Source organism: Marmota marmota, unplaced genomic scaffold (genome assembly GCF_001458135.2).
Source record: "Marmota marmota marmota unplaced genomic scaffold, marMar, whole genome shotgun sequence".
NCBI lineage: Eukaryota > Metazoa > Chordata > Mammalia > Rodentia > Sciuridae > Marmota > Marmota marmota.
In genome coordinates, this window is record NW_026000222.1 from 4,505,955 (window position 1) to 4,521,260 (window position 15,306).

Genomic DNA, 15,306 nt, shown 5'->3' on the forward strand with positions numbered 1-15,306 from the left:
GGGTGGGGGAGACTCAGCCAAGTGATGTCACTTATCTAAGGGGTTGCACAGTTAGTTCAGAAATGGAACCCTCTGAGGTCATCTGGGCCAGTCTAGAACTCCAGATGACGGTCAGTTCCACTCTCCTGGCCTCCCCCCCCCCCCCCCGGCCATCCATTCAGTGTCTGAAATGACGCCTCAGACGGCACAGGGTAGCCAGGCGGGCTGTCTCCAGGGTCTGGCTGAATATGAAGGGGTGGCTGGCATTTCTTTGCAAGGCTCCTGCTGAACAGACCCTGAGCCCAGGTGGCACTGCGGGTTCTTACCGTTATGGGCACCACGGCCCCCTGACAATAGAAGACGGATGCTTTCCCAGCCCCAGCACTTTCTTACTTGAAGCCAAACACATTTTCCAGACTCATTTGTAAGCTGCCTAACTCCCTCCCCCAGCCAAGCTCACTGTGCCTCCCAAGTTCCCTAGTTGTTATAAGCTTATCACAGAAGTAAATCAAAATGTTCTCAAGAGGAGAAGAAAAGATAAAAGCAAAAAATGCAACATCCCCAAGAGAGGAATATTTTTTATAGTTCCACAACTCTCGCAATTCTGTCTTTAAAAAAATCCATTATTTAATTTTAGTACCATGGAGGTGCTGGTGATGAATAACGGCTTCTCGTCTACCTTCTACTATTTCTAAAATATTAATACTGGTTGGATACCTCTCCTAAGGGGAGGCAGGAGTTGAATCTTTTATAGGCTCCGGAGACTGTTCCCCCACAACAGACGCTGCACTCATCTCTACCACCCCTGTGCTTGGGGCTCCTCAAATTATGTCTGCATCAAAGGGTAGTGCAGAGGGGAGGCAGGAGGAGACACGTCGCCCAGCAGTCCCTGCCGCGTTATTGTCTCTCTCCAATACTTCACTCTTTAAACTACTCATCAAGATGCACCTTCTTGGGGTACACCAGAATCACACACAGAAACCACAAAGATTGGACTCCATGACCTTCCCAGGCCCAATCTCTGCCCAGCCTAGCAAGACTCCTGACACCTGCAGCTGCAAATCATCAACTCTGAGCTTCAGACACTGAGTCTAACACAATGGTTCTTGAGCATCTTAAGCAGGTGGTGATTTGTGTGTGTGTGTGTGTGTGTGTGTGCTTTATTTCTACATTTGAAGTACCGGAGAGGAATGAAGGGACTTTCAGAATAAACTAAAAACAGGACTGTAAATAGTTGTTCTTGGCAATGAACTTAAAAAAGAAAAAGGCAGTTTGCTTTTCTTTCCTTTTTGTGAAACTAACACATGCACACTAGAAAAATCTGACAAACCAACCAAAGCGAAAAGTCAAAAACTAAGATGCTCAATGTCTACTTTATAGTCATGACAATTTGGTGACTCTTTTCTGGTCTTTTAAATACACAAAACTGTGTGTGTGTGTGTGTGTATAATTTTTTTTAACTTTACTTTTTTATTTTGAAATAATTGTAGATTCACATGCAGTTTCAAGAAATACCCTTCACCCAGTTTCCCAAAGAGCACCATCTTGCAAAACCTAACAGAGTCACAATTCACATACTAACATCTGATCTGACTCAGGTTCCTCCAGTTGTATTTGCACATGTGTGTGTGTGTGTGTGTGCGCACAAGCACGTGCATTTAGTTCTATGCAATTTTACCATATGTATGGGTTTGTGTATGCATCGCCCTAAGATTCCAGATGTCACCCTTCCATAAGACCTCCTCCTCTCCCCCATAGGCCATCTGTCCCCTCATATCCTGTCTTCTAGCAAATATTAATCTGAACTCCATTTCCAAAATGTTGTCTTTTGGAAAACATATATAAATTGAATCATAGAGCATGTGTGGCATGGATGATCTTTTCCATAATTCCCCGTAGATTCTCCCAAGCTGTGTACATCAATAATTCATTCATTTTCTTTTTCTTTTTTGTTGGGTGGTATTTCGTGGTATGGATGTGGCAGATTTTGTTTAACTGTTCACATGTCGAACGACAACTGGGTTGTTGTGTTCAGTTTCTCCCTATTGTGAAAAAAACTGCTATAAACATGTTTTTGTGTAAATACCAAGTTTTTTTTTTCTTTTTTCAAATAAATGCCTAGAAGTGCAAATGTTGGGTCCCCTGGTCATTGCATATCTTTAGTTTCATAAGAACCTGTCACACTGGTTTTCCAAGTGGTTGTCCCACTTTACACTCTCATCACAGTATGTGAGTGGTCAGTTTCCTTGTGTCCTCACCAGAATTTGTTATTATTATTATTTTAAAATTTTGACCACACTTATAAGTACGTACTAGTACCTCATTGTGGTTTTAATTTGCATTGCTCGAACAGTTGATGAGTTTGGACGTCTTTTCATGTGCTTATTTGCCATTTGTATAGCCCCTTTGGTGCAATGTTTATCTATGTCTTTTACCCATATTATAATTTAGTTCATTGGATTTTGTTGTTGTTGTTGTCATTGAATTCAATGCATTCTTTATATATTTTAGACACTAATCCCTAGTCAGATACATGGTTTGTAAATCTTTTTTTCCTTCTTTCTAACTTGTCATTCTCCAAGGAATTTTTCACAGAGCAAAACCTTTTCATTTTGATAGGGTGCAGGTTATCACAGTTTCCTTTCAGGGATTAGGTTCTTAGGGTCAAGTCTAAGAACTCTTTGTCTGGCCCTAGATCCCTGGGATTTTCTTCCATTTTTCCCCTTAAACATTTCACAGTTCCACACTTCACTTCTATGCCATGGTCCACTCTGAATTGGCCTTCATATGAGGCTCAGGCTCAGGCTCTGGTTGCCTTGGGCACCCATTGTCCGGCTCACTTGAGGGTGCTTGCCTTCCTCCCTGGGTTGCTCTGCCGCCTTGATGGAGGGTCAGCTGGGCACGCTCACGTGGGTCCATTTCTCTTCTCTGTTTGGTTCCACTGGCCTACACATCCTTCCCTCCGCTGCGCCCACCGCCTTGACTGCCGGTGCTTCACAGCGACCCATCAGCTAGACCTAGGCCTCCCACTTTGCTTTTCTTCATGGAGATTGTTTAGCTGCCCTGGGCTTGCGACTTTCCACATACATGTCAGAATAAGCTTGTCTGTACCTCTAGAAATCCTTGATGGGCTTTGCCAGGAACGGCATTAAAGTATAAAATATCCTCACATTATTTTTGTATTGTGTCATGAGCATTCTTCTACTATTATCACCAACTTTTTAAGGGCTGCCTAATATTCAAAATAGGAGAGAGCCCTGAATGGGAGGGTAACCCACGCCGGCTCGGGGGCCAGACATGGTTCCATCTCTGTTTCTATCCTTCCTGGTTCCCACCAGTTTCTCTAGGGGAAGAACCATCATTTAACCACCATTTTAAGAATAATGGGTGCTTGGCTGTTGAAACTGTGAACAATGCATATAAAGCCATCAAGAACACTTCTTGCAAAAAAAAAAAAAAAGAACATTTTCTGCAGTTTGAATTGTTCCTTGGGGCAGATTCTCCAAGGTGGGATAACAAAGAGAAAGAATCTTCTTATAATTATCTGTATTTGAACATTCTTGAAATTATTTTTTACCTATATGGGAAGATAGTGCCGTTAACTTTAAAATTCCACTGCAATAGGTCAATGCTGGAGGGATGCACGTGGAGACAGGGGACGGCAGGGACAGTGGATGAGGGGCTCCTGACCTCTTGACCAGCGGTGCCTGACACAGCCCCCAGACCCCTCCTTTGGTGCTGCCACCTACCTGTTCCCATGGGATTCTCCCAACTCTCCATTTTGGGAAGGCAAGGGAGCAAGATCGATTCCTATTTCACCTACTTTAAGACAGCTATTTGCTACTAAAATGTTTTTAAAATCTCTTTTCATTTTAAAGAAAAAAAGATTCAGTTAAGTCATTTTCTTTTTATCCCAGAAAAGGGACAAGGACAAATTGGCCAGCCACATCTGGCCCTCTTTGTTTTGGCAGTGGAAGTGGCTGTTACAGGAGAGAGCCCTGAATGGGAGGGTGACCCACGCCGGCTCGGGGGCCAGACATGGTTCCAGCTCTGTTTCTATCCTTCCTGGTTCCCACCAGTTTCTCTAGGGGAAGGAGCATTCTGTGGGGAGACAGGAAAACACAGGTTTTGTTTTTAAAACTATGCCAGGGCTTCCACAGTTTAGCTATCGTGAATTGGGCTGCTATAAACATCCATGTGGCTGTGTCCCTGTAGTATGGTGTTTTTAAGTCCTTTGGGTATAGACCAAGGAGAGGGATAGCTGGGTCAAATGGTGGCTCCATTCCAAGTTTTCCAAGGAATCTCCATACTGCTTTCCATATTGGCTGCACCAATTCGCAGTCCCACTAGCAATGTGTGAGTGTGCCTTTTCCCCCACATCCTCACCAACACTTATTGTTGTTTGTATTCTTAATAGCTGCCATTCTGACTGGAGTGAGATGAAATCTTAGAGTGGTTTTGATTTTCATTTCTCTCATTGCTAGAGATGTTGAACATTTTTTCATATATTTGTTGATTGATTGTATGTCTTCTACTGAGAAGTGTCTTTTCAGGTCTTTGACCCATTTATTGATTGGGTTATTTGGTTTTTTTTGGTGTTTAGCTTTTTGATTTCTTTATATACCCTAGAGATTAGTGCTGTGTCTGATGTACATGGGGTAAAAGTTTGCTCCCCAAATGTAGGCTCTCTATTCACCTTACTGATTGTTTCTTTTGCTGAGAAGAAGCTTTTCAGTTTGAATTCATCCCATTTATTAGATGAATGGAGATACACACACACACACATAATGGAATATTATTCAGCATTAAAAGAGAATAAAATCATGGCATTTACATGACTGTAAATGGACAGAGTTTGAGACTATAATGCTAAGTGAAGTTAGCCAATCCCCAAAAAACAGAATGCCCAATGTTTTCTCTGATATAAAGAGGCTGATTCATAATGGGGTTGGGGGGAGCATGGGAGGATTAGACAAACACTAGATAGGGCAAAGGGGTGGGAGGGGAAGGAAGGGGGTATGGGGGTAGGAAAGATTGTGGAATGAGATGGAATTCATTACCCTAAGTACATATATGAAGACATAAATGGTGTGACTCTACTTTGTGTACAGCCAGAGATATGAAAAATTGTGCTCTATATGTGTAATATGAATTTTAATGCATTCTGCTCTCACATATAACAAACTAGAATAAATTAAAAATTAAAAAAAAAAACTATGCCAGGGCTGCCCTGCTAACACCATCCTCATCCTGACAGCCCTAAAAGCCAAGGTGCTCACTCGGAGAACCCCAGATGGTGGGAGTCCTGGTGACCATGTCAGGGTGCACCTGAATCCCTAAATGTGGGCCCAGGGTACAGCACTTGCCTAGCATGTGCAAGACCCTGGGATTAATCCACACACCACAGCAAGAAGGAGAGAGGAAAAAAGGAAGGAAGGAAGGGGAAACGGAGGAAGGAAGGAAGGAAATCCCTCTGTACACACAGCAAGGGCAGCGGTCAGAAGGCAGGAGGCCCGAGGCCACCTGAAGGCCACACCCACATGGTACAATTTGGCGAAGCTAGTCTCCATGTTCTTAATCATTGGGATCAACAGTCTTTGGGGGATTGCAAAGTGTAGAATCACTCAAACTATAAATACTCAGATGCAGAAGACAGCATCTCTGTAGCTCTCTATTTTGTGGGAGGAAGAGGCAAAGAAGAGGGAGAAATTGATATTAGTTAAGTGCCTGCTTTGGGACAAGTGCATTACTAGGAGCTTTGCTTATATTTTCATAATAATTTTTATAATCTAAATAGACACTGTTAGCCTCACTTTGCAGAGAAGGAAGCAGGATACTAAACGGTTGAGGTGGGCTTTGCAAGCAGAGCTGTCAATCAAATCTAAGCTTGCGGAACGCCAGGCTGGAGTCCCTGCTCTGCCGCTGCTTGGCGCAGATGCAGGGGAGGCAGAAGAGGAGCCAGTGGCCAATGACTGCAGTCAGAGGAGCAGCTGGAACCAGGAGGTGACGCAGTAGCTCATGGACACTCTGCACGTGAATTTCACTCACGTGCAAATGGTTGGGATTTAGAGAAAATGGGAGAGGGCCCTTCCACCTGTACACAACCTGGGCTCTGCTCTGAAAGAGTGGACCCCTCCCCATGGAGAGAAGGGAAAAGCCAATGATCCTTGCACTATCCTCACAAGAAGGGAGTCAGAGCATGAAGGTGGTGTGCAGAGCTTGGGGTCAAGTTCTTGCTCAGTCATTTATTATCTGTATGTTAGAGAGAACTCACTGAATCTCTCTAAGTCTCAGTTCAGTTCCTCTGTTGTAAAATTGGGGATATCACCTCCCCAGGCTTTCTTGGAAGATTAGTGTGAGATTGTGCAGGTAAAGAGCTAGCTTCTTGAATGGCTCCTGTCTAGCTTGGGGGGGGGGGGTGTCAGCAAGGACACTCTGCTGCCTTTTATTCAAGCGTACCTTCTGCATTTCCCTGGGAGCCGAGGGCTCTTGCATTCACAGCGCCTCCTGTCTGTGCGGAAGCCCTCCACTCACGAGGCAGCCGGCCATGAGCCCTTCGGAGGCAGACCCCACGTGCACACCCCAGACGGCTCTGTCTGGGCTAAATCTCTAAATACAAGTCCAAGCACATCAATAAGTCCTTCTCTTTAAGAGAAATGGTTCTGGATTGAAGACACTGGTACAGGCGTGGCCAGGAAGTAACCCGGTAAGGTTGCAAGACGCGGCGTTTAGCTCCCGCCGCTGGGCGGTCAACTAGCGCGGGCCTGGCGGAACGGGGCGGCGCACGGAGACCGCNCGGACATGACCGATCCACCAGGGGCGGCGCTCGCAGGCCGCGGGTGAAGAAGGTTCGTCCCCGCTCGACGCGGAGCGAGAAGGTGACCCAGGCCGAGGAAGCGCCCCGGGCCAAGAAGGAGACCCGGGCGGAAGAGGTGGCACCGACTGGAGAGGTGACCCAAACCCAGGAAATGGTGGCAGCCGAGCTCTGCGTGACCATCACCCACAACAATGAGAAGTATGACCTTCATGTTACCCCACAGCAAGGCAGCAATGAACCAATTGTCCAAGACCTGGCCCAGGTTGTGGAAGAAGCCACAGGGGTTCCACTGGCTTTTCAGAAACTCATATTTAAGGGAAAATCTTTGAAGGAAATGGAGACACCACTGTCAGCACTTGGAATACAAAATGGCTGCCGGGTCATGTTAATTGGAGAAAAGAACAGTCCAGAGGAAGAGGCTGAATTAAGGAAGTTGAAAGATTTGGAGAAGTCAGTGGAGAAGATAGCTGACCACCTGGAAGATCTGAATAAAGAACTTACTGGAATCCAGCAGGGTTTTCTGGCTAAGGATTTGCAAGCTGAAGCTCTCGGCAAACTTGATAGGCGAGTAAAAGCCACAATTGAGCAGTTTATGAAGATCTTAGAGGAGATTGACACAATGATCCTACCAGAAAATTTCAAAGACAGTAGGCTAAAAAGGAAGGGTTTGGTGAAAAAAGTTCAGGCATTCCTAGCTGAGTGTGACACAGTGGAGCAGAACATCTGCCAGGAGTCTGAGCGGCTGCAGTCTACAAACTTGGCCCTTGTTGAGTGAGGTGCAGTGGAGAATGGTGCTGACTGAAGAACAGCTCTGTCCTCTCTGGAACAGAAATTGCCTGTTTCTCCATAGCTGTTAAAGGCAACTGGCCAATTATCAATTTTCCTACTCCTACACCACTTCTCAATGAAAAAGTACTATCTTTGCAACCTTAAGTAGAGCTCCTGTCTGTTTTCTTATTCTGTTTCTATGTGGCTATACAATCCAGCAGGTGCCTTTTCCCAGCTCTTTTAACCAACTTTCCTCAAGCTGAAGAGTATTTTGGTTTGGTTTGGTTTGGTTTGATGAGCCTTAAGAAGGTAAAGCCTTTTGTAGCTATAGTCAGAATTTATTTTTAAAAAGTTGAGAGTGGCTCTGTGTGTTCACTGTTTTGAGATTACAAAAGGAACAAGGTAAGGACTTTGGTCTTTATCCTAAGAGATGTGGGCCTTGCCTTTTAAAACTGGTCAACAGGGGCTGGGGCTGGGACTCAGTGACGGAATGCTTGCCTAGCACATGCGAGGCACTGGATTCAATCCTCAGCACCACGTAAAAATAAATACATAAAATAAAGAAACAAAACAAAATGGTGATTCCTCATAAAATTGAAAAAAATAAAAATAAAACTGGTCAACAGCCAGGCTTGTTGGTGCATTCCTGTAATCCCAGTGGCTCAGGAGGCTGAGGCAGGAGGATCATGTGTTCAAAGCCACCCTTAGCAATTTAGTGAGGCTCTAAGCAACTTGGTGAGACCCTGTCTAAAAATAAAATATAAATAAGGCGGAGGATGTAGGTCGGTGTTAAGTACCCCTGAGTTCAAACCCCTGTACCCACAGGGGGAAAAACATTATCAGCTGCTGTCATTTCATTCTTTATCATAGTGCTCAGGAGATAGGCTCCCTATAGGCCGCCCAAGGCCCACTTCATTTGACAGAGAGGGATTCACTGAAGTCCCAGCAGTTTAGGACTGGGTGGGTAAGACCTCAGACTAGTAAGAAATTACTATGTGGGGAAAAACAGATATCTGAAAAAAAAGAAATAAAGGAAAAAGAAATTGTCGTGTAACAGGCACTATTATAAGTTCTTATAAATCATTTAATCTTTACATAATAAAAGAGGTAGAAAAAAAAAAAGAAGACACTGGTACATTTAAACTCTGCAAAGACTATCCGCCCTTCCTCTTCTAGATGTAGTCTTTCCTCTGAGTCGGAACCAGTGCTTGTCCTGATGCACCTTGTCCTGGGCCTCTGTCTGAGTGACAGTGCACCTGCACACACACCTCAGGTCACCATGAAAGTGGTCACCCTCTCGGGATCCACAGCCTCGGGCAGGTTAGTAGAGGCCGCTGTGTGGCGCTGTCGAATCTGCTTCTGGTCACTCTACAAGGAGACTCAGGCTGCTGGTTTATGGCACCTGGACAGACATCTCTTCTTTGGATTCAGCTCTGGGGAAATGACTTTCCTCAGAGCGTGAGGTCTTTTGTGTTTTCCGACGAGTGGGAATCTCACCAAGCAGCGGGTGTGACCTTTGGTCTTGCAAAAACATCTAAAAATGGCAAAGAGCACCAGGACCCTGTTGGACAGATCCTCCAAAGACTATGGCTCTGGACAGCTTGGGGCAGGACCTTCGCTCCTCCTGTGCCCCACAGCCTCCCACAGTGCAGTCCCCGACAAACCAGGGACACAGCTGAGCGCTGTGAGAAGGAAGGGGACAGGCTGTGCGTAAAGATCCGCCATCCTTGTGTTTAGAAAATATGAGTCCCAAGGGGTCAGCCTCCTGGGAGAGTCCCCAGGAGGCAAGAAGGTGAGGACGGTGCTCGTGTTGGGATGCCATGTCAGCCGTCCAGCGTCCCCGTGATTGTGTTGGCTCCGTCCCGGGGTGGCTTCGCTCCGAGGGGCCTTGCTCTCTCCTCTCACCCTCACGCCAGCCCCATCACATTGGCACCCTCCTTCAGAGCGGGTGGCTGAATTGTGCCCACCTGCCACCCTGGGGACTGGCACTCAGGACCGCGTTCAAGCTCCCACAGGCACACGTCAGCAGCAGCCTTGAGAAAGTGGGGGGCCCCAGAGTGCTGACCAAGCTGAGCACGTTCCAGCAGGGCAGAACCCTGAGAAGGGCCATGTCACATGGCCTCCGCCACCCTTCACCAGACGGGGTCTTACCTCCCCCATGTTACGGGTGAAAGGCCCAAGGCTTGGGCCCGTTGTCCCGTGTCCTCTGAGCCTTTGCTCCGAATCACTACATTCCGCAATTGAACCGATTCGAGTATGAAAAGTTTAACCAAATAAGAACATCTCTACCTCAAACCTGCCCTGTAGGTGACCACAATGAGCAAACTGAGACGCGCCAAGGCAGTTGTTTGGGCCAGGTTAGTAAATTACACAGTAACAAAAGGGGATTCAATCAATTGCTCAGCAATTAGCCCTTATGGAAAGATGGGGGGGGGGAATCCAATTGACTGTTCGGTAGAGCAGGAAGCATTTTAAATGTCACCACAGTGAAAGAAATATTTGAAGATTTGTCTTCATGATGGTTAACTAATTGCAATCTTCAAATTTTATTGCCTAGGAAAAATAACTCAATTCAAGAGACAGAGTATTAGCACTTGGGGCTATTTCTCCTTTTTCTCGGTTAGCACTGAGGATATTCATGTAAATTGATTGATTTCTGCAATTTCAAGAGGTCCCTTTCCCAATAGACCGCATCCTTGAGGGCAGAGTCTATGTGTATTCACCATCCATGGGTACCTAGCACCACGGTAGGTACTTAAGACATGGTGGCTAGGTGAATTACAATGGAAAAGAAGTCCTGCCCTCGGCCTCCTGGCCCTACATTCTCTTTAGGATAAAGCGTTGAGCTGCATATGCAACTTGACTTTGGCAGAACCATGATGAAGGATGCTAGCTAAACATTTGTTTACCTAGCAGGCTTTCTAATCCCCCCTTCCTTTTCTGTGGTAGCTGGAATTAAACCCAGGGCCTCATGCATGCTGGGCCAGCACTCTACCACTGACCTACACCCCTGTTTCTTCTTATTTTAGTTATTTATTTGTTGAGACAGGGTCTTGTTCTCTATTTCTGAGGCTGGCCTCAAATTTGTGAGCCTCCTGCCTTCAACCTCCTGAGTAGCTGGAATTACAGGGGTCCCTGTAATCAGTCACCACCATGCCTGGCCTCTAACCCCTTCTGTGTCAGCTGCCCCAGTTGTCCCAGAACAGTCAGCCAGTGCTAACAGAATAACAAGGGTTATACTTCTGGCCAAATGGAACCCATTTCTCTGGCCTCAGAGGTGTCTTCAGCAATGGGCACTTGCTGAAATTTGGGCCAAACAGTGTTTCTAGCTCTTTCTGCCAGAGCTGGTAGGGATGCTTTCTCTTGCCTCGATCATGTGCTAGACGGGCGCTGTTTGTGACCGTCTTCCTTGACCAGATGGGCAAAGCCTACAGTAGGGGAGCACACTCAGGCCAACATGCAAGGGAAGAACCAAAAGAAATTTCTCTGGTCCAGCTGTTCTGAAGCCGATGGTGGCTTGGCTTTCCTGAGCACGGTGCCCATAGCTATTTGGTGGGTTTCTTTCCTTAGCTATTTGGGTGGGTTCTGTCACATTCGTCCTCTGTCCTGGCTAGGTGGAGTGCTTCTCAGCCACTGTGGTGATCTGTCATTTCAGTGAGCTAATACAGAGGACAATCCAAGAAAGAGAACTCGAAGCTGGGAGGGAGCCAGGAGGCAGTCTGTGCAGGACTTAGCTCTTTGAAGTAAATCGTAAGGAGCTGGGAGGGAGGTGAGGGGCAAAGGAGCTGATCAAGGGGAGACGTGGTGCACAGGAGAATGAGACGGGCTCTGTCGCTTCTGTGGGAAGGGGAAATGTCAGCAAGCTGCCGTGTCTGAGGTCCCACTGTCACTGCCCAGGTTAAAACACAGGTTCACGATGACTCATCCCAACCTCACTCCTTCCGGCCCCAAGATCTTGGTCAGCGATGCCGAATCCTGCTCTGAGGAGAAGACGGAGAGGAGAAGGTGGAGCCCAAGCCACAGTGGAGCGCCAAGCCCCCGAGGAGCCACGGCGGGCACTAACGACTGCCTGTAAAATTTTATGGTGTGTCATTAATCCTGACCATCTTGATTTTAAAACGGAAAGATTCATAGTCTTTTTAAATAGACAAAATCTGAGTGTGTGGGAAATTAAATAATATTTATGCTGATGCAATAAGAAATTCCCAAAGTCTGAAATTTTCTGTCTCCTTTGGAGTGGAAACAGTCCATAGCGTGGAAGGACAGGTTTGGGAGCCAGACCGAGGGCCAAAGCTGCAGGGGCTTTGAGCAGGTCCCTGGATCTCTGAGCTGTGGTGTTCTCATGGAGAGCCGGTGACGGCCCTGAGGATGGGAGCAGGGTGCAGGGGTGCGCACAGAAGCACGGAGCCCGCTGGCTGCAGCAGCACTTGGCCAGCAGAGCCAAACTGGACAGCACTCTGGAGATGTCCCCAGCTTTGGATCTGTCACCTCCTCTCCATTCCTCCCCAAGGCTTGGGCCAAGGTCAGAGTGGTCACAGCAGCTCCCATCCCTGTCACCTCTGTTCTCCACTGTCAGCCAGAGTGACGCATGAAGACATGGGCCAGATCATGCCTGTCTTCACCATGTCTGCTTATAAGGCCTTCAGGGATCTGCTCACACTGCTTCTCCTGTCCCGCAGCCTCACCTTGGCCTCTCTGCTCCAGGCACAAGGCCTGCCTCCTGTTGTCTCCCACCTCCTTCTCTCTTCCTTCCCTCCCTCTTTCCTCTTTTTCTTTTGGTACTAGGGACTGAACCCAGGGCCGCTTAACCACTGAGCCACATCCTCAACCCTTTTTATTTTGAGACAGCATCTCATTAAGTTGCTTGGGGACTCACTAAATCGCTGAGGCTGGCCTGGAACTTGTGATCTTCCTGATTCAGCCTCCCAGGCAGCTGGGATTATAGGCATGAGCCACCACATCTGGCCCTCCCTGATGTTTCCAGAACATTTCAGACACACCCCTGCCTCAGGAATTTGTATGCCTCGTGACTTCTATCTCCGATGTTCATCCCCAAGACAGATGCCTTCCTCCCTGTCATCAGTTCCCACCGGGGGCCTGGCTGACCTGCTGTTTAGACCCTGCCCTGTCTGCTCCATCTCTCGCCCCTGGTCTTCCCTGGCCCTCCTCACAGTGGCCACAGCTCTGTGTGTGCTTCCTGGGTGGGTGCCGACTTGTCTTTCCTGTCCTGGGCCATGTCCACAGCGTCTGCAGCTGTCCTCATGCAGCTCAGTCTCTAGACATTTCTGCTGGACAGAGGAATGGGTCACTTAAGCCCCCAGTTCCCACAGGCTCCACCTTGCAAACCCCTTCTCCTGGCCAAGCACTGTCTGCTCCAGGTGCCCTTGCCAAGCCCCCCGCCAGTCTAATTCCTGGACCTGAGGCTTCCGGCTCCTCTGTGTCCAGAGGTGAAAGCAGGCGAGTCAGGAGGCCTGGCTTCCAGTAGCCATTGTGGCCCAAGTCAGGGTTTTCTCAGTGACAAAGGGAAGAGTGAAACCTATCCTGCCGGCCTTTGAGGGCATTCCCCAAGAAACCCCACATGGTGTCCCATAAACATGACCGTTAGGTGCCATTCAAAAGTAAAATAAAACTTGCAAACGCACCATAAAAGACATATGAACATGCCAGGTTTGTGAAGGGGCCTCGAGGGTCCTTCCTCCTTCTAACCGTCCTGGTAAGGATTTAAAGAAAGAGTAGGCAACGGAGCTCCTTAGCTGTCCTTCCGTCTCTGTGGAGGCCTCGCTCTGCCGCTCCTAGGGGGTGTCGCAGCTCTCAGCTCCTTGGCCCACCCGGCTCCCCCTGGGTGTCTGGGTTAAGCTTTTGATTTTCCTCCTTCACCGTGCGCTCATCTGCTCATCTGATGCTACCTCAACCCCACAAAACTCAACTTGTTGTGACTTATGCGAGTGGTGGCCAACCTGACGACGGCCACAGTCCTGCGCAGAGGTGGGGGTGTGTTAAAACAGACAAAAAACGGGGAGGGAAAAAGCAAAATAAAAACAAAACAACAGCAACCAACAAAATAAGACTCAGACAGCAGAGGTGGATGGCAAGGCTGTCACGGCGACCAGAGACCTAAGGTGCCTCTCACCGTGAGACCCTGGGGGCTTAGAGCACTAATTTCACCACCAAACACTATTTGATGAGGAAACACCTCCTTGAAGGTATGATTTCTTTTCTTCCACACGCAGGGCTGGAACCAAAGGGAGATGATAATTGGTTTGGAGGTTTCCCATGTTCACGACAGAGGTACTCAGGGCGGTGTGGTCAGGGAAGGCCGGCACAGGTGACCAGCCATAGCACAGGGCTCAGCCATCGGCTAGGGAAGAGCTGTGCCCGCTGTCCCTGCCCGGGGTGGGGTTCCCGTGGTTAAACCAAGCAACTTACCTGCTTATGGAGGAGCCCTGCTCTCGATCACCTGCCCACACCCCAGAAGTAGGCGAGGTCAACATGTACGTGGCAGAAAGAGAGTTAACAAGCCTCTTAAGGATGCAGACGCTGTGTTCAGGGAAAGTCCCTAGGCAACATGACACTGTCCCATGGTTGAAGATCCCAACTTAGGAGAAATTAAATTGCCCGTACAATATAAAACTCCCTGGGAAGTGCCATCGAATGTGACAAACTGATTCTGAAGCCTTTTTCTGAATTTGCATCAGAATTTCTCATAGGTCTGTTTAGGCACATCAGGGCTGATGATTACTATGTGCGGGAGGTCAGGTGCTTCATGTTTGGGTTTTTTTTTTTTGTCCTCAAAACCAATTTTGATGCCATAGTTTGATTCTTTTTTAAATGAAAAATTCCATAGCAGCAAATTTAGTCCTAGCAGCTGAGTGATTTGTTCTAAGACACACAGGTGGCCCTAAAACAAACCAGAACAAGAGGAAGCATATTGGTGTGGGGAAGCGAGAGCACGTGGGAGCCATGCCAGTCAGGAACAGACCCAAGCTCTGCCACCAGCAGCTGCAGAATGAGCAGAGTCTGTACAGATGGACAGATAGACAGACATAGAGACATGTACACACACACACTTCACACACAATTGTGTATATTCAAAGCCCAAATCAACAACAGTAAAATGAAAAATGCCCAAGCTAGGGAGCGGGTACAGTGGCACACACTTGTAATCCCAGTGGCTTGGGAGGCTGAGGCAGGAGGATCGTGAGTTCAAAGCCAGCCTCAGCAATAGCAAGGCACTAAGCAACTCAGTGAGACTCTGTCTCTAAATAAAATACCAAATCGGGCTGGGGATGTGGCTAGGTAGTTGAGGGCCCCTGAGTTGAATGGCCAGTACTCCCCCTACAAATGCCCAAGCTTCCCCACGTGGACCCGCACACACAGTCTCAGAGATCACAACACTGCTAGTCCTCATGGTGTGGCAGGCAGGTGTGCAGGTACCAGGTCTGTCAGCATCCTGTGCCATGCTCGTCCCAGGGCCACAGCAAGCCTTGCTTTCTGCCAGCTCTCTCTCCAGCGGCCCTGGGCGCCTGCCTCGACTTCACCGGGTTCGTTTCTGGCTGAGGATCAATACAGGTGGCACCGCCCCGTGGAAAGGAGGGCACCGAGGGGGTTTATTCCTGTTCCTGGGCTCAGCAGATGAGCAGTCTGAGCGAGGCCCTGCAGCGAGGGCCTGGCGAGGTGGCCTCAGACAGGAGGCTTAGTGAGGACGTCTCCAAGCAGGGCTGGACGTCGCTCTCACCCACGGT

At 48.0% G+C, this 15,306-nt stretch overlaps 2 protein-coding genes across 3 annotated transcripts in view; one reads left to right on the forward strand and one right to left on the reverse strand.

The window, feature by feature from the left end:
* Cdh13 (cadherin 13) overlaps positions 1–15,306 on the reverse strand; it is a 1,261,125-nt gene that overhangs the window by 407,709 nt on the left and 838,110 nt on the right. The gene's annotated exons all lie outside the window — the stretch shown is intronic.
* On the forward strand, positions 6,770–7,729 carry LOC107151041 (BAG family molecular chaperone regulator 1-like). Its single transcript, XM_015496287.2, has one exon. It carries the CDS (start codon positions 6,948–6,950, stop codon positions 7,569–7,571), a length of 624 nt encoding a protein of 207 aa, XP_015351773.2. The 5' UTR covers positions 6,770–6,947; the 3' UTR covers positions 7,572–7,729.